General features: G+C 41.2%; 1 protein-coding gene across 2 annotated transcripts in view; it reads left to right on the top strand.

Moving 5' to 3' along the window:
• Positions 1-20,943, top strand: part of LOC138664936 (arf-GAP with SH3 domain, ANK repeat and PH domain-containing protein 1-like) — a 288,656-nt gene that overhangs the window by 177,270 nt on the left and 90,443 nt on the right. For both annotated transcript variants that reach the window (XM_069751989.1, XM_069751988.1), the window contains exon 2: positions 184-256. In XM_069751989.1, coding sequence (XP_069608090.1) covers positions 184-256 — 73 coding nt within the window. The remainder of the gene's footprint in view (positions 1-183; positions 257-20,943) is intronic.

Here is a 20,943-nt window from a genome sequence, read left to right as displayed (position 1 = left end):
ATTGTGAAGGATTCAAGACTACATTTAGAGACTTCCATATGTGTTGAGTTGACCACGACATTCTGGACTTTAGTTTATTGATTTAGCTTAGTGAATCAAATGAAAAATGCAGATGTCACAAAAGCGGCTGAATCTTAATCATGTGCCCATATTTCTCTTAATCTGGTGTTATTTATCTTTTAGGCACTGGACACCGATCGAACAGTTCTGCACAAGATGAAGAAAGCTGCCAAAGCAAAGAACAGTGCAGGCGAAGGTAAGCTTCAAATATTGGCATCCCTTTAGCTCTTTTCTATAATTTTTTTTAAATGAGGCTTTAGGTAACAGATTTTGATATTGTATATGCTGATAAAGAATCTAATACCATATTGGTGCTGAGTTGTTGTGTTTTCCAGATTATTGGATTAATATTAAATAGTTTCAAAAGAAAAAATATTTCTAATTGCTGATAATCCAGCGTAGGTCACAAATTCTTCTTTTTTCTGATGACATTTAGTCTCTGTGTCTCCTTTTTAACAAATTTTGGATCTTCAGTACAAACAACACCCATGAGACTGGTCTTCAAACCATGACCTATATGTCTTTGATAATGGCCCTTGGAATATTGACATCACAATGGTGCAAAAATAGCTAACCTTTGAGCGTGGACATGTGCGAGGACAAGTATGGACAGCCCTGTTCAAATCATGTTCTGGCTTCCATAATAAAATATATGGTAGTTAGAAAAAGTTGCTGTTTATCAGTGACAATTTAGGAGTCTTCTCTTGCGATTGTCATTTTTGCGGGGATTAATGTGAAGTTAATAACATTCCAATGCCTTCCATTTGTCTTTCTGAAAGCACGGCCGCCGGGAGGAAATTAAGTTTATTCTTCTAAAGGTACCGTCACACTTAGCGACGCTGCAGCGATACCGACAACGATCCGGATCGCTGCAGCGTTGCTGTTTGGTCGCTGGAGAGCGGTCACACAGACAGCTCTCCAGCGACCAACGATCCCGAGGTCCCCGGTAACCAGGGTAAACATCGGGTAACTAAGCGCAGGGCCGCGCTTAGTAACCCGATGTTTACCCTGGTTACCAGCGTAAAAAAACAAACAGTACATACTTACATTCAGCTGTCTGTCCCTTGCCGTCTGGTTCCTGCACTGACTGCTGGCCGTAAAGTGAAAGTGAAAGCACAGCACAGCGGTGAGTCACACAGCGGTGACTCACCGCTGTGGCTGTGCTCTGCTTTCACTTTACGGCCAGCAGTCAGTGCAGGAACCAGACGGCAAGGGACAGACAGCTGAATGTAAGTATGTAGTGTTTGTTTTTTTACGCTGGTAACCAGGGTAAACATCGGGTTACTAAGCGCGGCCCTGCGCTTAGTTACCCGATGTTTACCCTGGTTACCAGTGAAGACATCGCTGAATCGGTGTCACACACGCCGATTCAGCGATGTCTACGGGGAGTCCAGCGACGAAATAAAGTTCTGGACTTTCTTCCCCGACCAGCGACAGCACAGCAGGGGCCTGATCGCTGCTGCCTGTCACACTGGACGATATCGCTAGCGAGGACGCTGCAACGTCACGGATCGCTAGCGATATCGTCTAGTGTGACAGTACCTTAAAGGTACCTTCACACATAACGATATTGTTAATGATATCGTTGCTATTTGTGACGTAGCAACGATATCGTTAATGAAATCGTTATGTGTGACAGCGACCAACGATCAGGCCCCTGCTGGGAGATCGTTGGTCGCTGAATAAAGTCCAGAACTTTATTTCGTCGCTGGACTCCCTGGAGACATCGCTGGATCGGCGTGTGTGACACCGATCCAGCGATGTCTTCACTGGTAACCAGGGTAAACATCGGGTAACTAAGCGCAGGGCCGCGCTTAGTAACCCGATGTTTACCCTGGTTACCATCCTAAAAGTAAAAAAAAACAAACACTAGATACTTACCTACCGCTGTCTGTCCTCCAGCGCTGTGCTCTGCTCTCCTCCTGTACTGTCTGTGAGCCGGAAAGCAGAGCGGTGACGTCACCGCTCTGCTTTCCGGCTCCCAGACAGTACAGGAGGAGAGCAGAGAAGCAGAGCGCAGCGCTGGAGGACAGACAGCGGTAGGTAAGTATCTAGTGTTTGTTTTTTTTTACTTTTAGGATGGTAACCAGGGTAAACATCGGGTTACTAAGCACGGCCCTGCGCTTAGTTACCCGATGTTTACCCTGGTTACCGGCATCGTTGGTCGCTGGAGAGCGGTCTGTGTGACAGCTCTCCAGCGACCAAACAGCGACGCTGCAGCGATCCGGATCGTTGTCGGTATCGCTGCAGCGTCGCTTAATGTGAAGGGGCCTTTAGACTTTCAGTCATAGAGGCATGCCCAGAGTAGCTACAGGGATTATGAATGACAGCTTTAGAGCTCGTACCCATCACCGTAAAAAAAATGGTCCAATGCTGTTCCTGAACAGTCAGTCGAGTCTCATGCAAGTGTCATGCAATTTTCATACGAGAACCCGATTTTTATAGTCTAGCATCTGATTTACATCTGAATGACATGCGATTGCAGTCCATTCGCAATGAGATTTTAACATGAGCTTTTACATGGAAAATTATTAAATGACATAAAGAATTACTCTACAGAATAATAACACCAGCACTCAGATGTCTGCTTTCCCTCAGCTGGTTATTAAAAATTTGGGTGATACCACACCATTTTTTTCCCAAGTAATTAATACGTTTAATAAGGCTAAACACCCTTCATGCCACATCTACAGGGCATCTATCCTATCTAATATATAATTGCCTAGAATACTACTTCCTGCAATTTGTGCCAACTTCCGTGGCTTTGTCCGGAGCTAATGTCCGGAGCTAATGTCCGGAGATAAGTGACGTCAACAGTGTCCAGTGTCTGATTGGTTGCCGCCTGCTGCGAGCGACCAATCAGAAACGTGCCGTACTTTGACACACTCCGCCCGCCATTTTGGTGTGATTTTTGAATTTTTACCTCACAGCAAGTTTCTACTGCGTGGAGGCGGGCCCAGTGACGTTGCTCTTCAAGCTCCTGCCGAATTTCGTCAAAAAAATGATAATACCATTTACCAAAACTATATATATTTAGTTGTGAAGTGGTTCAGTGACATTTTCACACCAATTTTGAACTTTTGTTTGGTGTTTTCTCCATATACTGCCTATTATTTTTGTTCTTTCTTACTATTTTTTCTTAATTGTATTATTCTTACATTTGAATAAATAAAGTATATATGGATTCTAGACTCCCGATTCTTTAGAATCGGGCTGCCATCTAGTTTATTATATCTCTGTATATAGTGCTTTATTATTTATTTATTTATTTATTAGCTTGTAAACCAGGTTTAAATGACATAGAGAATTACTGAATGTAAGCATTGCGTATAGATTTCATATGGATGCTAGGTGATAAAAATCACATTGTACTCGCATGACGCTCATCCTACTTTTCTGGATCAACCTCGGACTGATTTTTTATACACTAGTATGAATCCAGCCTAAAGTTTATTTCCTCCCGGTAGCTGAGGTTATAGTAATGCAACTGAACCTAAAGCTATTACCTGCAGATATGGGGTTAATCTGCAGATTAATAGCGTTTTGATGCTGTCCAGCTGCCTTTATGAAAGCATGGCTACCAGGAGAAGATTAACTTTATTCTTCGCGTGAGCCACCTGTCACAGTATTGTGAGCGACAGCTGAAAGCATTTTCTGGAACTTTGATTGACAGCTAGCTCTGCAGAGATGCGCAGCAGAATGTGCTCTCAATCAAGGTGCCAGGACTTGCTCACAGTTGCCACTCGCTGAGCGGTGACTTCAGGCACACTAGGCACGCCTCTGTGACTGAATGCCAGCTTTTCTCGGGAGGAATAAAAAACATTTTCTCCCAGTAGTTGCACTTTCAGTGCGGCGGCCAGACAGCATTCTAACACTATTAACCGGCGTAATAACCCTATATCTACAGGTTCATAGTGTTTCGGGACATGACAAGTTCCCTTTAATGCATAACATAGTTAATATATTTCTTTTTATGGAAAATCCCATAGGCCTTGAACTGGGAGCATTGTGGGAAAAGCTCATCAACCTTTTACTGACAGGGAGCATTGTGGGAAAAGCTCATCAACCTTTTACTGACAGGGAGCATTGTGGGAAAAGCTCATCAACCTTTGACTGACAACTCCCAGGTTTCTCCTAATAAACCTAAGCCCTAAACATGAACGGTCAGAGTGGGAGCCAACCTTTCCAGCCCCCCCAACTCCGACATTCATGTCCTATTAGGTTTGACTACATGTTAGAGAAACGCCTTTGTGGCCTGAAATATGGCAATTTAGTGGCATCAATACGTGGCTGCACAGCTGTTATATAATGTGTTTTTAGGTTAAGGCATTTTTCGGATACACTATGTATATATGAAAAAAAAAGTTTTCTTTGGTTCCCTTCTAGCTGTGTATGACATTGATCATGAACTGAGCCTCACATATCTGGCATTCTCACAAACTGAACCGCGCTTTGTTGCGGAGGAATACAATATCCTGTCTCTTTCCATTCATCCGCAGTTGGCGGGAGAGATATGGTTTTCCTGATATCCTTTCATATCTTGTTAGACAAGATTTACACTCCGGAGCTTCCAGATGTACCCTGCTGAGCCGCTTTCCTGTGCCTGCTTTCTTTTTTTTTTCAATGTTAGCAGTGACTGTATGGGCACAGGGAGGGTGAGGAGATGGGATGGCACATGCCAAGATATAAATTATAACATACAGCACCCCCAGGAGTGCACTATGCGGTTTTTTAGGTCATTTCAGAGCCAGCAGCTTGTTGCCTTGCCTAACTGTGCAGACGTCGGTCCTGTCGGTGTAATCCCAGATACATGTCAGTCACTGACTGCTTTCCATTGATAATCTGAACAGGCCTTTAATTATCATTTCAGCCTGAAATCATATGTTTGTTAGCGCCAGATGTGCATGAATTGCTCTAGATAATCCTGATTAGTCTTGAAAATATGAAATCTAGCACAGAGCACAAGGGATTTTCCTTTTTTAGCGTCCTCTACTACATGCTGGAAACAGAGTTTCCTGGTCTCGTATTGCAGATAAAGCAGGTGGTGAAGCCATTTTAACACAAACTTATTGATCCACATGCATACCCTAGAAATGTTGAGGTATTTTTGTTTTTTTTGCCCTGCCAATTATGTATGTGATAACATAACAACAGAATTAAGGATGGCGTGTTTATTGCAGCAGGCAGCATTTGACTAAATTGGTCATGACATTGTGCAATTTGGAGCGGGGCGGTAGCCGTGGGCGAGGTACTGGTCTCTTGCACCCCATGAAGGTTGAGGTTCTGGCTGGGTGTGTGGACTGGCGTTGTGAGGGCACTACACCCGTGCAGTCCGCATGTAACGGATGAAGCCTGTTTGCCAGGACCAGATGTTTTACAGTTTAATGAGGGAGACCCCCATTCAAAAATAACATTGTTACTGAACGGCTACTGGTTAGGGAATATATACAGAAGATGGCGGGTATACAATCTCCTGAACGTTTCTTTCTCAAATTGGACCACTTTCCACACAGTTTCAATTCCTTCCTCTTTACTGTCTCTACTTGTCCTCTATTTCCACTGTTTCTCACTACTTTACCACAACCCAGCACAACACAACAGTTCTGTGTAGTAAGATTCCTGTACTCAACCCGGAACGGAACTCCCGTCCGGGGCACTCTATTCATCGCGTGTACTCAGTCCTATCTAGGGTTGTTACCTTCAGCAGTAATAAACTCTGGGCCTTACTGATAGGTGTCCTCTCAGAGGATCCTTCTCCGGTAAATCACTCCATTTCTCAGTCACTTTTCCTCTTCCTTCACGTTCTCACTCTATTCGTTCTCTCAGTCTCCTCTTCCGTTAGGGACACCAAAGACAGCGGAACTGCTCACATTGGACCTTGGGTCCTTTCTTTATGCACTCTGGGCCCTATCTGACTTCATAACAGGAAACCGTTCCTTTCCCTTCAGTCTAGTCCCTCCCACTTTGGGCTGGTCCCAAACTTTAACTCTTACTTTCCCTATTGACAAGTAGCGCACATTATCAATATTACTAACACATAGCACAATTCACATTCTACATTACAACAATATACTTGTTTCTGCAAGGGGGGACGTGGGCATTATGTCCATCTCCTTACAATTGCATGTATTTCACTCCACTAGCATAGACTGACATCCAGCCCTGAGATTGCTACTGTACAGGCAATAAAAATGTGCAGGGACTGGAGCACTACTGTTTTCAGGAGCATTCAAGGTCCTGGCAGTCAGACCACCACTAAGCTGGAAGTGATTCCATGTCCTAGTAGTGTGCAATCCCTTTCTGAGATGGGGATGGTCTGCATAATAAAACCATGCCGAACAGACAGAATCAGAAATTGATGTGTTACCTTTAAAGGGAATCTCTAAGTAGAATGAACCATTTTAAGCCGTCAATATGACCTACATGCCCATAGGGAGCTGAATGAAGTGAGACAATGATATCTGTGAAAGATGTTTTATTCCAGAGATATTCAGGTTTTTCTTATATGTAAATCAGCTGTTCAGTATTATGGAAAAGACACTAATCTGCATGAGTCTGCTTCCAGAGCTTATTTTTAATAAAAGGGATAGTTACCAGTGTGAGACATTTAGGTACCAGTATTACCTGTGTGATATGTAGGTCTCTGCTCTCCTGGTCTCAATGCAGAGCTGTGTACCATTATAACTGACACATCTGCAGTCATTGTTGCAATATTGTTCCAGTACAGCAGAGCTGTGAAAGCTGCTGCTGCTAATGTGTTTGCTATGAGACAAAGTTGATTTTTACCGTTCTGTGTTTATTACATGTCTCACGCTGGAAACGCCCCCTTCATTTAAAATAATCTCTGGAGGCAGATTCTCATGCAGATCAGTTTCCCCACCCATAGTTCTGAACAGCTCATTTACATATGTAAAACACTTTAAATCAGCTTCCCATGACCTACAGTATATGCACATATAGACAGCTTAGGAGGATTGATCCTACTGACAGATTCTCTTTAAATACTTACTGAACTTGGGCAGCATGATCATATTCCATTTGGTTGTGCATTTGTCTCTCTTCTCCTGTTCTCTTATTGTCAAGCTTCACACTGACATAGCAAATAGGCAGGCTTTCAGTTCTGGGCAAGAGAGATATTGGACAGTGGCAGGAGCAATGTATGCTAGGAAGTGAAGGAAAGGATGTTCCAACACATATTGTCCCAGTAGAATGCTGACGAAGTGGAATTACCCACCTAAAGAGCGGATGACAATTTAAAGCCCTCAATTCTCAATTGGGACAGATCCTGGACATATTAGAGAGGAATGCACATAAATGCGCAGTTGGTTCTTCTCTGTGAAATATATATGAAGAAAGTCAAAATTGCAATTTGCAGCTGGGTTCATCGAAGGATTTCCTGTGAAATATGATTTAGTGACCTATTCCTAAGAGACTTGTAAATGCCTGTTCAAGGTGTGACATTTTTTTGTAATTGAATGAAATAGTCCTGAGAGGGTGGTGGGTTTACAAAGCTTATTTTCCGAAGACACATGAAGAGTTACCTTTGGGATATGTGCGAGTATATATGTAAATGTATATATTTATATATTCTATTTTCACAACACTATTTAAAACATTTCAGGGTGAGATTTAAGAAGTCACACACATATTACTAACCCCATTACCAAGCCGTAGCATGTTCCACTCACTGTCCAGCAATCATCTTATCACCAAGGTCAAGATCAGTGGTTGTCAGCAGGAAGATAGCATAGTTTGTTCCCCTATTTTACATATGAAATGTTGTAGTAAGAACATTCAGAGCACTTCCCCAATGATTTTGCAAGCAAAATTGCCAGTTAATGTCATATTTAATCCATAGCATCCTATTCTGCACAGATTGTTAATGCCATGCCTACTGTTTACCATGGTTCGAAATTGTACCGACATAATTCTCTAATTACAAAGGATTTTCACTGCAGAAAAATAATGTTAGAACACAGTGGTTTGTGCTGTATCACAAGGTCTACCCTAAAAGCATTACTAAGAATACAGGCCCTCACCAATACATTGGTAACTGGAGTGGCTATGTGTCAGTGCAGCAGGACCTTTGGTGACATCATGTTACTAAAGGTCCTGTACCCTGTGGGAAAAACTGAACAGGGCTTAATTCCTCCACAGTATGTGTGTGTGCGTGTTCGCGTGCGTGCTCTGAGCATACGGGTGTGTACATGCGATCTGTATATATACATATGTGTGTGTACATATGCTATATGTATATAAGTATGTGTGTATATATCTATGTGTGTGCTATGTTGAAAACAATTGGAATTGCAGCTCTGCAACAGTCGTAACTCTGATTTTTCAGATTTCTGAATGAAATTAAAGTCTTACTGTCTCCCACTTAACCCTTCTGCAAAAATTGTCATAGCAGTTGCAGCATTTTTTCCAGAAATCGATACAACCAGGAAACCTCTAATAGCAAGTGCAAGATTTTGGTGGAGTTTTTTCTTTTTCGTGGATGAAATCTCTGAAGATGTACGGAGTACATTATCGAGTCTGTCTATTCTTCATTTATCAGTGTAACTCATGTTTTCATTATACCGGACTATCCATTATGCCTTTTATGTTTTAATTGGTTACTGAATGTTAAAGAGAATCTGTCACCAGGATATTAGCATCTAATCTAGGAGCAGCATAATGTAGAGACCGAGACCCTGATTCCAGTGATCTATCACTTCTCTGTTTAGTGTTTATCAGCAGGAGATTATCATTAGAAGATGAGTAAACCTCTAGTCATGTAGTCCTTCATATTCATGAACTCTATATAACCCTGGCTCACCGCTTATTGAAATCTGTCTACACTGTGCATAGGCAGAAAGCAGCCAATCAGTCATGTGGGTGGGGTTATACAGAGCTCAGCATTCAGAGAACTGCTAGATCTGAAGCAGATAAAGCAGATATTTTATCACAATTGTAGCTAGCAGCCCAGTAAGTGATACATTACTAGAATCACGGTGTCTGTCCCTATATCATGCTGCGCTTAGATGAGGTAGCAAAATCCTGGTGACGGATTCCCTTTAAATGCTCCTTTTTGTAATCTGTATACATAGGCATTAACACAATCTATCCCATGTATGTACGTATTACACTGTAAATGTGCCATCACTCCAGCTGAGTCTGTTTTTTATCCCAGTAGATATAACTCCCTCAGAATACACAACATATTATGTCCACCCTTATTTATTTGCATTCTGATATATTTCAGCAGCAATGCCACAAAAAAGTAACATCTGCCACTGGGGCTGCAAAACAGATTCCAGATCATTATGTTTCAGGCTCTCATGAGTAAGTGCCATCTGTATCCATTTATTAACTTATTTAAAAAAAAAGCAAACCTCAACATATTGGCATCCCAAGCTTGTAATGGTGCTAATCTGCTTTCAGCACCTTGGACAGTGCGTGGCATGCGTGGCACATGGTCCGCATTGCTCCTACTAGAGAAGTTACTGCCTCTACCACGTGCTAGTAAGGAAAATGGGGTTAATCCCGAGACAGAATAGCCTGCTGTAATATTCTACATGGTCTCAGGAAAGTACGAGTGCTGCGCTTCTAGAATTTGGGAGCATTTCTTGTTCCTACATTTGGCAACCAGGAATACTCGTATCTTCTCCTTCTGCATAATCATTTTTAGGGGTCTCAGACGAGCATTGCTGCCTTGCAGAGCTGGGGTCCCGGGCAATACTTTGCTTTAGGAATTCGGATTGAATGTAAAAATCCATAAAAGATGCTTTGGGTAATTGGCTTACTGTGAAAATGACCCAGTGTGTATGTGTGTGCGTAATATGGACTGATGTGCTGCATATTTTCTACAACACGTTGACGATCGATAAAGAAGAAATAGTAATACTATGAAAAAATGGCTATTATATCATTTAAATGGAAAGGGTCATTTGCTGCACATTGATATATCCCCAAAATAAATGTGGCATACGAACAATCCGCATTATGGACCATATATCTATGATCCTAAGGCTACGCAGCGTTTTTCTGCAAATAAGAAGCATGAAGCTGGTTTAACTGTATCAGTAAATACTATGATAATTCGGAAAGCTCATGCATACGCTGTTTTTTTTTTTATTTTTCTGGACTAAACTTGAGAACTGCTGAGTATTTGAAGTAGAAGACGCCTTCAGGAAAACGACAGCGTTTTCTTTGACATCACTTTTGCGGCAGCTTCGATGATGGTGGATTTTCTTTTTTCTAGCTAATGAGGCAGGAAGCCATCTAAAGATCGGTCAGGTCCCTTCTTTTATCTGCTTTATGGCTTTCGAAACCTAGAAAGGTTGAAATAAGCTAAAAAAGATGGAATTTGTGCACAGCAAGTGGTTTCGACATTGCTGTGCTTATGTTAAATCTTTTGGCATTTTTAGTTTTTTTTTCCTTTTTTTTATTAGGCAATTCGGATCCACTTGAGAATGTCATCGTGTGCACGTACACTGTGTTTTCCATAAATTCAGTATTTGAAAGGATTGTGCAAGAATAGAGAACGTAAGGAAGTCGCTTCAGAATGGAGAGTGCACAATCCCAATAATGTAGTTTCCATTACAGTGTGGCTCTTTAGACAGAATCTCAGTGACCACATAGTCTGGCCGAATTTAGTTTGTAGATTATTATTATTATTATAGCGCCATTTATTCCATGGCGCTTTACATGTGAGGAGGGGTGTACATAATAAAAACAAGTACAATAATCTTAATCAATCAATACAAGTCATGACTGGTACATAAGAAGAGAGGACCCTGCCCGCAAGGGCTCACAATCTACAAGGGATGGGTGAGGATACAATAGGTGAGGGTAGAGCTGGTCATGCAGCGGTTTGATCGATCGGTGGTTACTGCAGGTTGTAGGCTTGTTATTATGATGAACTATTGGGTTCTGTTAGCCAGCATAAGTACATGTGGGGATTCCCTAACAACCAGGCAACCCCCACATGTACTTATGCTGGCTAACAGATGTAAATCATTCAGCTGCAGCAATAAAAACTTTACTCGGAGGACTCCCGAGCATGCTCGAGAAATCTCGAGTAACGAGTATACAGTATTCGCTCATCACAAGTTAAGACGACTGAGTAGGTATACGGGAACACTGATACAAGTCTCTGGACCCCAATTTTGAAGATTTCTCACAGCGTCAATGACTCCATTTACTCAGTCATTGAGGAGCATATATATATATATATCATGCTCATTCCCGTAGAAGTGTTATCCAAGCACACAGCAGTTTTACAAACCCAATCAAAAGTATGTTAATCATAAACTTCAAGAGATAATGAACTGTAGCCGCTCAGCAATCTTTTCCCTTAATAAGCTTTATTTATTGGTCATGATTTAAGGCATTAATCCCAATCCTCAATGATTTACTTATCGAGATAATGTCTCCCAGAACGACTTGGATTAATTTGCATAATCATTAAGCAGACTTTTGTGCCAGTACTGTATATACAAGGTAGCAGGGACTATCGTGCCATAAGCAGTGGACACAAGCTTTGCATCATAAAGTGTTGGGACGTTTTGGAATGATTCTGGTCAGTCAGTTGTTCCAAGCATTTTGGAGAAATTCTGCTGTTACTGTAGAGAATCCCAGAAAGTTTTGACGATGCTGAGGTTACAGAAGAAATATTATCTGTTGCAGAACCATTTGATATTTATTATCTTGGCTGTGTCTTTGGACTCATTAGCCCCAATTCATCAAAGCAATTTTGCTAGGATTTGGGCATCAATTGCCGCAAAATTTTGCCAAAACTTGGAGTGACTTCTGCTGTTTTTTTATGCAAGTTTCTCTCAGCTCTGCCAACATTGGAGAGCTGACATGGATTATGGCATGGGTGTGATGCCACAGTTCGTCTTGTTCATGATAATCTATGGCATTCACTGCTAAAGAAATTTTACTCCAGTCCCCGACACACGTCATTAGTCAGGCACTCTTGATTTATTATGCCTCAACTCTACCTTGGTATTAAAAGATGGAGAATGATCTGCTTTGTACTTCAAACATTAAAGAGTTTTTTTTATACTGGCCACATGACCAACTACCCGCCGATGAAATGCTTAGCCCCATAGCGGAAGAAAAAAGTCCAGGACTTTTATATTGATGGCCCACACTTTACGATATGTCATCAATTCCATAATTTTTATCGTTGGTACACTCCAACTGTGAGAGACAGAATCGAAAAATAAAAACCCAGAAAATCACATTGGGTCATTAATTTTATTGCATGAAATAAGTATTTGATCATCTACCAACCAGCAAGAATTCTGGCTCTTACAGACCTATTTTTCCATTAAGTGTTCCTTTTCACTTGCGAGACATACGTCCGAGTCTCGCAGATTAAAACCAAGCTCTGGCGCCGGCACTCCAGAGCAAAGCATGCGGCTGCCTAGCAATACATGGAGCTGCACGCTCCGCTCCCAAGTGCTGGCGCCAGAAGAGGGTTTTAACATGCGAGACTCGCACGTATTTCTCGCAAGTGAGAAGGAGCCCTAAGAATCCCTTCTACTCAGCACTTGTTATTTGTATTAATTGCATCTGGTTGAACTTGTTACCTGTATAATAGAAAACTGTCCACACAATCAACCAACCTCTCCACCATGGCCAAGACCAAAGAGCTGTCTGAAGGACACCAGGGACAAAATTGTAGACCTGCACAAGGCTGGGATGGACTAGAGGACAATAGGAAAGCAGCTTGGTGAGAAGGCAACAACTGTTGGCACAATTATTAGAAAATGGAAGAAACACAAGATGACTGTCAATCTTCCTCCGTCTGGGGCTCCATGCAAGGTGTCACCTCGTAGAGTAAGGATGATTCTGAGAAAGGTCAGAAATCGGCCCAGAACTACACGGGAGGACCTGGTCAATGACCTGAAGAGAGCTCGGACAACAGTCTCAAACATTACTGTTAGTAACACAATACGCAGTCATGGATTAAAATCCTGCAGATCACGCAAGGTCCCCCTGCTCACGCCAGCACGTCCTGGCCAGTTTGAAGTTCACCAGTGACCATCTGGATGAGCCAAAGGATGCATGGGAGAAGGTCATGTGGTCAGATGAGACCAAAATAGAATTTTTTGGTATCGACTCCACTCGCTGTGTTTGGAGGAAGAAGAAGGATGAGTACAACCCTTAGAACACCGTCTCATCCATGAAGAATGGTGGATGAAACCTTATACTTTGGAGGTGCTTTTCTGCAAAGGGGACAATACTGCATTGTATAGAAGGGAGGATGGATGAGGTCATGTATTGCGAGATTTTGGCAAATAACCTCCTCTGTATGGAGGAGTGGGTCAAAATCCCTTGCTGCAGTGTGTGCAAACTTAGTCACGAGCTACAGGAAACGTCTGACCTCTGTAATTGCAAACAAAGGTTTCTGTACCAAATATTAAGTTCTGTTTTTCTATTGTGTCTAATAAGGGGACTTATTTCATTCAATAAAATGCTAATTATATAAAAATCACACAATGTGATTTTCAGTTATTTAGTTTTAGATTCTGTCTCTCACAGTTGAAGTGTACCTTACGATAAAAATTACAGACCTCTCCATTGTTTGTAGATGGAAAAATGTGCAAAATCTGCAGTGTATCAAATACTTATTTTCCCCACTGTATGTGCTGAACTGGAATTAATTGTGAACACGTCTCCATTGTCACACCTGAGGTGTTAGACTATTAATCAAAAAACTTATCAAGCTGCTAAACGTACATGAGATCTCCATCATGTTCCATAAATTTGCATTAGTCCCACCATCTGGTTGTCGAGCATGTATAGGCATCTAGGGATATGACTGTTATTTACTCTGTTCTTTCACATGGTTTGTTTCAGGCAAGGAAGCTTGTTAGAAAAGGAAACTTGGGTCAATAATTTTAGTTAACAGATAATTAAGAGAACATTATTTAACACATTTTCTCCAACTCCTGGGAAGTAGCTTGTGCTATTACTGCAGGTTTTAATATACTATTTTTGTATTCATTTAGTTGTATGTTTTAGTTTTTAGAGGCAGTATTCAACATGGCAACTCTTTTTCAGTGAAAATGTTTAGTAGTCAACAGAAACAATAACTTTATAAAATAAGTCAGTGACATTATTAGTTTTCTTCCTGCAATATAACAATCTGCTGTGATGAAAGTTGTAAAATAAATTGTTTAAAGGGAACCTGTCAGCAGGATTGTACACAGTAACCTACACAATGTGTCAGGTCGGCGCTGTTATACTGATTACAATGATACCTTGGTTGATGAAATCCGTCCTGTGGTTGTTTTATCTTTATTTTCAGTTTTGAGTTAATGATATGCTCGTGCTTCAGGGCGGCCTGTGGGGGGTCTTCTTGTGGTGCTCTGATTAGGTATTCATAATGAAGACATAATGAATGTTATATGTACATACTTAAAAAAAACAAAACCTTCTGCAAGCAGGTGCCGGCCGTGGCACCTTCGCTGCAGCATAATCGCATGTTTACTGTGGTAATATTAACCCCTTTCTGCCATATGACATACTATTCCGTCCATGTGGGGTGGGCCCTATTTCCCAAGGACGGAATAGTATGTCATACGCGATCGGCTATCGCAGCTGACATCCGGCACTATATGCCAGGAGCGGCCACGGACTGCCTCCGGCACATTAACCCCCGGCACACTGCGATCAAACATGATCGCAGTGTTCTGGCGGTATAGGGAAGCATCACGCGGGGAGGGGGCTCCCTGCGTGCTTCCCTGAGACGATCGGTACAAGGCGGTGTGCTCACCTTGTACCGAGCGTCTCCTCCCTGCAGTCTCCGGATCCAAAATGGCCGCGGGGCTGCATCCGGGTCCTGCATGGAGGTGGCTTCACAGAGCCTGCTCAGAGCAGGCGCCGGGAAGCCTCCCTTATGTGCATGTCAGATCGCTGATCTGACACAGTGCACAGCAAAGTGTCAGATCAGCGATCTGTCACTTTACTGTGATGTCCCCCCCTGGGGCAAAGTAAAAAAAAAAAATTACATGTGAAAAAAAAAAATCTTAAATAAATAATAATAAAAAAAAAATATTGTTCCAATAAATACATTCTTTTATCTAAATAATAAAAAAAAAATAAAAGTACACATATTTAGTATCGCCGCGTCTGTGATGACCCGACCAATAAAAACTGTTCCACTAGTTAACCCCTTCAGTGAACACCGTAAAAAAAAAAAAAGAAAAAGAGGCAAAAAACAACGCTTTATTATCATACTGCCGAACAAAAACTGGAATAACACGTGATCAAAAAGACTCGTATAAATAACCATGGTACCGCTGAAAACATCATCTTGTCCCGCAAAAAACGAGCCGTCGTACAGCATCATCAGTGAAAAATAAAAAAATAGTTCTCAGAATAAAGCGATGCAAAAATAATTATTTTTTCTATAAAATAGTTTTTATCGTATAAAAGCACCAAAACATAAAAAATAAATAAATGAGGTATCGCTGTAATCGTACTGACCCAAAGAATAAAACTGCTTTATTCATTTTACCAAACGTGGAACGGTATAAACGCCCCCCCCCCCCCAAAAGAAATTCATGAATAGCTGGTTTTTGGTCATTCTGCCCCACAAAAATCGGAATAAAAAGCGATCAAAAAATGTCATGTGCCCGAAAATGTTACCAATAAAAACGTCAACTCGTCCCGCAAAAAACAAGACCTCACATTACTCTGTGGAGCAAAATATGGACAAATTATAGCTCTCAAAAAGTGTCAACGCAAAAAATATTTTTTGCAATAAAAAGCGTTTTTTAGTGTGTGACGACTGCCAATCATAAACATCCGCTAGAAAACCCGCTATAAATAGTAAATCAAACCCCCCTTCATCACCCCCTTAGTTAGGGAAAAATTAAAAAATTAAAAAAATGTATTTATTTACATTTTCCCATTAGGGTTAGGGCTAGGGTTAGGCTTGGGGCTAGGGTTAAGGCTACAGTTAGGGTTGGGGCTAAAGTTAGGGTTTGGATTACATTTACGGTTGGGAATAGGGTTGGGATTAGGGTTAGGGGTGTGTCAGGGTTAGAGGTGTGGTTAGGGTTACCGTTGAGATTAGGGTTAAGGGTGTGTTTGGATTAGGGTTTCAGTTCTAATTGGGGGGTTTCCACTGTTTCGGCACATCAGGGGCTCTCCAAACATGACATGGCGTGCGATCTTAATTCCAGCCAATTCTGCATTGAAAAAGCAAAACGTTGCTCCTTCCCTTCCGCGCTCTCCCGTGCACCCAAACAGGGGTTTACCCCAACATATGGAATATCAGCGTACTCAGGACACATTGGACAGCAACTTTTGGGGTCCAATTTCTCCTGTTACCCTTGTGAAAATAAAAACTTGGGGGCTAAAAAATCTTTTTTGTGGAGAAAAAATATTTTTTATTTTCATGACTCTGCATTATAAACTTATGTGAAGCACGTGGGCATTCAAAGCTCTCACCACACATCTAGATAAGTTCCATGGGGGGTCTAGTTTCCAAAATGGGGTCACTTGTGGGTTTTTTTACTGTTTAGGTACATCAGGGGCTCTGCAAACGCAACATAACGCCTGCAGACCATTCTATCAAAGTCTGCATTCCAAATGGCGCTCCTTCCCTTCCGAGCTCTGCCGTGCGCCCAAACGGTGGTTCCCCCCACATATTGGGTATCCGCATACTCAGGACAAATTGGACAACAACTTTTGGGGTTCAATTTCAACTGTTATTCTATTAAAAATACAAAACTGGGGCTAAAAAATAATTTTTGTGGAAAAAAAAAAGGATTTTTTAGTTTCATGGCTCTTCGTTATAAACTGTAGTGAAATACTTGGGGGTCCAAAGTTCTCACAACACATCTAGATAAGTTCCATGGGGGGTCTAGTTTCCAATATGGGATCACTTGTGGGGGGTTTCAATGTTTAGGCACATCAATGACTCTCCAAACGCAACATGGCGTCCCATCTCAATTCCAGTCAATTTTGCATTGAAAAGTCAAATGGCGCTCCTTCCCTTCCGAGCTCTGCCAAGCGCCCAAACAGTGGTTTATCCCCACATATGGGGTACTAGCGTACTCAGGACAAATTGTACAACAACTTTTGGGGTCCAATTTCTCCTCTTACCTTTGGGAGAATAATATTTGGGGGCAAAAAGATAATTTTTGTGAAAAAATATGATTTTTTATTTTTACGGCTCTGCATTATAAACTTCTGTGATGCACCTGGTGGGTCAAAGTGCTCACCACACATCTAGATAAGTTCCTTAGGGGGTCTACTTTCCAAAATAGAGTCACTTGTGGGGGGTTTCAGTGTTTAGGAACATCAGGGGCTCTCCAAACGCAACATAGCATCCCATCTCAATTCCAGTCAATTTTGCATTGAAAAGTCAAATGGCGCTCCTTCGCTTCCGAGCTCTGCCATGCGCCCAAAAAGTGGTTTACCCCTACATATGGAGTGTCGGTGTACTCAGGACAAGTTGTTCAACAACTTTTGGGGTCCATTTTCTCCTGTTACCCTTGGTAAAATAAAACAAATTGGAGCTGAAGTAAATTTTTTGTGAAAAAAGTTAAATGTTCATTTTTATTTAAACATTCCAAAAATTCCTGTGAAACACCTGAAGGGTTAATAAACTTCTTTAATGTGGTTTTGAGCACCTTGAGGGGTGCAGTTTTTAGAATGGTGTCACACTTGGTTATTTTCTATCATATAGACCCCTTAAAATGACTTCAAATGAGATGTGGTCCCTAAAAAAAAAATGGTGTTGTAAAAATGAGAAATTGCTGGTCAAATTTTAACCCTTATAACTCCCTAGCAAAAAAAAAATTTTGGCTCCAAAATTTTGCTGATGTAAAGTAGACATGTGAGAAATGTTACTTATTAGTATTTTGTGTGACATATCTCTGTGATTTAATTGCATAAAAATTCAAATTTTCGCCAAATTTCAGTTTTTTTTCACAAATAAACGCAGGTAATATCAAATAAATTTTACCACTATCATGAATTACAATATGTCTCGAGAAAACAATGTCAGAATCACCGGGATTTGTTGAAGCGTTCGAGAGTTATAACCTCATAAAGGGACAGTGGTCAGAATTGTAAAAATTGGCCCGGTCCATAACGTGCAAACCACCCTTGGGGGTAAAAGGGTTAAATGTGCTTGAGGTTATCCAGATAGTATAAACAAAAAATCCATTTGAAAATAGCACCAGCACAGTAGCAGCTATCGGTGTATATAGAGGTGATTTGATAACTGCTACTTCGCCGGTGTCCGTGGTGCCATCTTGCTAGAGAAGAAAAAAAATCCTCCTCCAAGATGGCGCCCCCTGGCAATAGCAGCTATCAGATCACCTCTATATACACCGCATTTCATTAACTCAAAACTGAAAATAAAAGTTAAACAGCAACCAAAAGAAGGATTTCATCAACCCAGGTATCAATGTAATCAGTATAATAGCACCAATCTGACACTGTAGGTTACTGGGCACAATCCTGCTGACAGGTTCCCTTTAATCCATTAATGCAACCACTTCACCCCGAAGTCTGTTTTCACCTTCCTGACCAGGCCAATTTTTACAATTCTGGTCACTGTCACTTTCTGACAATTCTGACCACTTTCATAACTCTGGAACGCTTCAATGGATCCCACTGATTCTAAGACTGTTTTCTCGTGACAATATTGTACTTCATGTTAGTGGTAAAATTTCTTAGATATGACTCGCGTTTATTTGTGGAAAAAAAAAATGGAAATTTGGCGAAAATGTGGAAACTTTTGCAATTTTTAAACATTTATTTTTTATGCACTTAAATCAGAAAGATATGTCACGTCACACAAAATAGTTAATAAAAAACATTTCCCACATGTCTACTTTGCATCAGCATAATTTTTGAAACATAATTTTTTGTTTGTTAGGAAGTTATAACGGTTTAAAGTTGTCCAGCGATTTCTCAATTTTACAACAAAATTTGCAAAACCATTTGTTTTAGGAACTAACTAAGTGACTTTGATAAAATACCCAAGAGTGACACCATTCTAAAAACTGCACCTCTCAAGGCGTTCAAAACCACATTCAAGAATTTATTAATCCTTCAGGTGCTTCACAGGAATTTTTCAAATGTGGAAGGGAAAAATAAACATTTACTTTTCTTTCAAATACATTTTCCTTTAGACCTAACTTATTTTTTACTTTTACAAAGGTAACACGAGAAACTGCTCCATACAATTTGTTGTGCAATTTCTCCTGAGTATGCCAATACCCGATATGTGGGGAAAAATCTACTGTTTGGGTGCACGGCAGAGCTCGGAAGGGAAGGAGCGCCATTTGATTTTTTTTAATGTAAAATTTGATGGATTAGCGGATGCCATGTCGCATTTGGAGAGCCCATGATGTGCCTAAACAGTGGAAAACCCCAACAGGTGACACCATTTTGGAAACAAGACCCCATACGGAACTTATCTACATGTATATTGAGCACCTTGAACCAACAGGTGCTTCACAGAAGTTTATAACGTAAAGCCACAAAAATCTATTTTAGCTCCAAATTTTGGATTTTCACAAGGGTAACAGGAGAAAATGGACCCCAAAATTTGTTGCGCAACTTCTCCCCAGTTTACCGATCCCCATATGTTGTCTAAAACTACTTTTGAGGCACAGTGCAAAGCTCAGAAGGAAAGAAACACCATATTATAGTGCAGATTTTGCTGCACTTGTTTGAGGGTGCCATGTCACATTGGCAGAACCACTGAGGTCCCAGCACAGCAGAACCCGCCATAAGTGACCCCATTTTACAAACTAAACCTCTCAATGAATTCATCTAAGGGTGTAGCAATTATATTGACACTAAAGGTGTGTCACAAACTTTTATACCACTGGGCAGTGAAGATAAAATACTTCACTTTACATTTTACCACCAAGATTGTGTGTTAGCCCCAATTTTTACATTTTCATACTGGGAAACGGGTAAAAATAGCACCAAATTTTGTCCCACAATTTCTGCTGAATGTTGCAATACCCCATATGTGGCTGTACAGTACTACTTAGCTATACGGAGAGACTCAGGAGGGACAGAACACTATTTGCCTCCTGGTACACAGATTTTCCTAGAATAGTTTGCGAATTCCATATAAAGAGCCCCTAAGTGATGGAAAAGCAGAATCCCCCCTCAAGTGACCCCGTTTTGGAAATTATAGTGCTTTGGGAATTTATCTACAGATGTAGTGATGATTTTGACTCCATGGGCGTTTTCCAGAAACTGGCAGGAGTGGATGTTGCTGAATGAAAAATGCAAACTGCCGTTGTAGTGACCAGTACGCTGTAATGACTAGTGATGAGCGAATGTACTGGTCACTACTAGTGATGAGTGAATATACTCGTTACTCGAGATTTCCCGAGCACGCTCGGGTGTCCTCCGAGTATTTTTTAGTGCTCGGAGTTTTAGTTTTTATTGCCGCAGCTGAATATTTTACATCTGTTAGCCAGCCAGTTTTATATCTGTTAGTACATGTGGGGATTCCCTAGCAATCATGCCACCCCCACATGTACTTATGCTGGCTAACAGATGTAAAATACTCAGCTGCGGCAATAAAAACTAAAACTCCGAGCACTAAAAAATACTCGGAGGACACCCGAGCGTGCTCAGGAAATCTCGAGTAACGAGTATATTCACTCATCACTAGTAGTGACCAGCACATTATGCCCATCCCATGCTTCTGGAGACGTGCACCTGTAAATTAGGTGGGCTCTCATCACTACAGAAATGCCAAACGTGTGGGCACTAAATGTGGTTTGGCACACTGGGGCTCAGAAGGGAGAGGGAGGCATTTGTATTTAGAAGCAGAGAATTCGCTGAATTTCTTTTGGGGGTGAGGAGCCATTTTGCTTTTCCAGAGCCTTTGTG

This window comes from Ranitomeya imitator, chromosome 2, assembly GCF_032444005.1.
Source record: "Ranitomeya imitator isolate aRanImi1 chromosome 2, aRanImi1.pri, whole genome shotgun sequence".
Lineage (NCBI taxonomy): Eukaryota > Metazoa > Chordata > Amphibia > Anura > Dendrobatidae > Ranitomeya > Ranitomeya imitator.
This window is presented reverse-complemented; position numbering and strand designations above follow the sequence as displayed.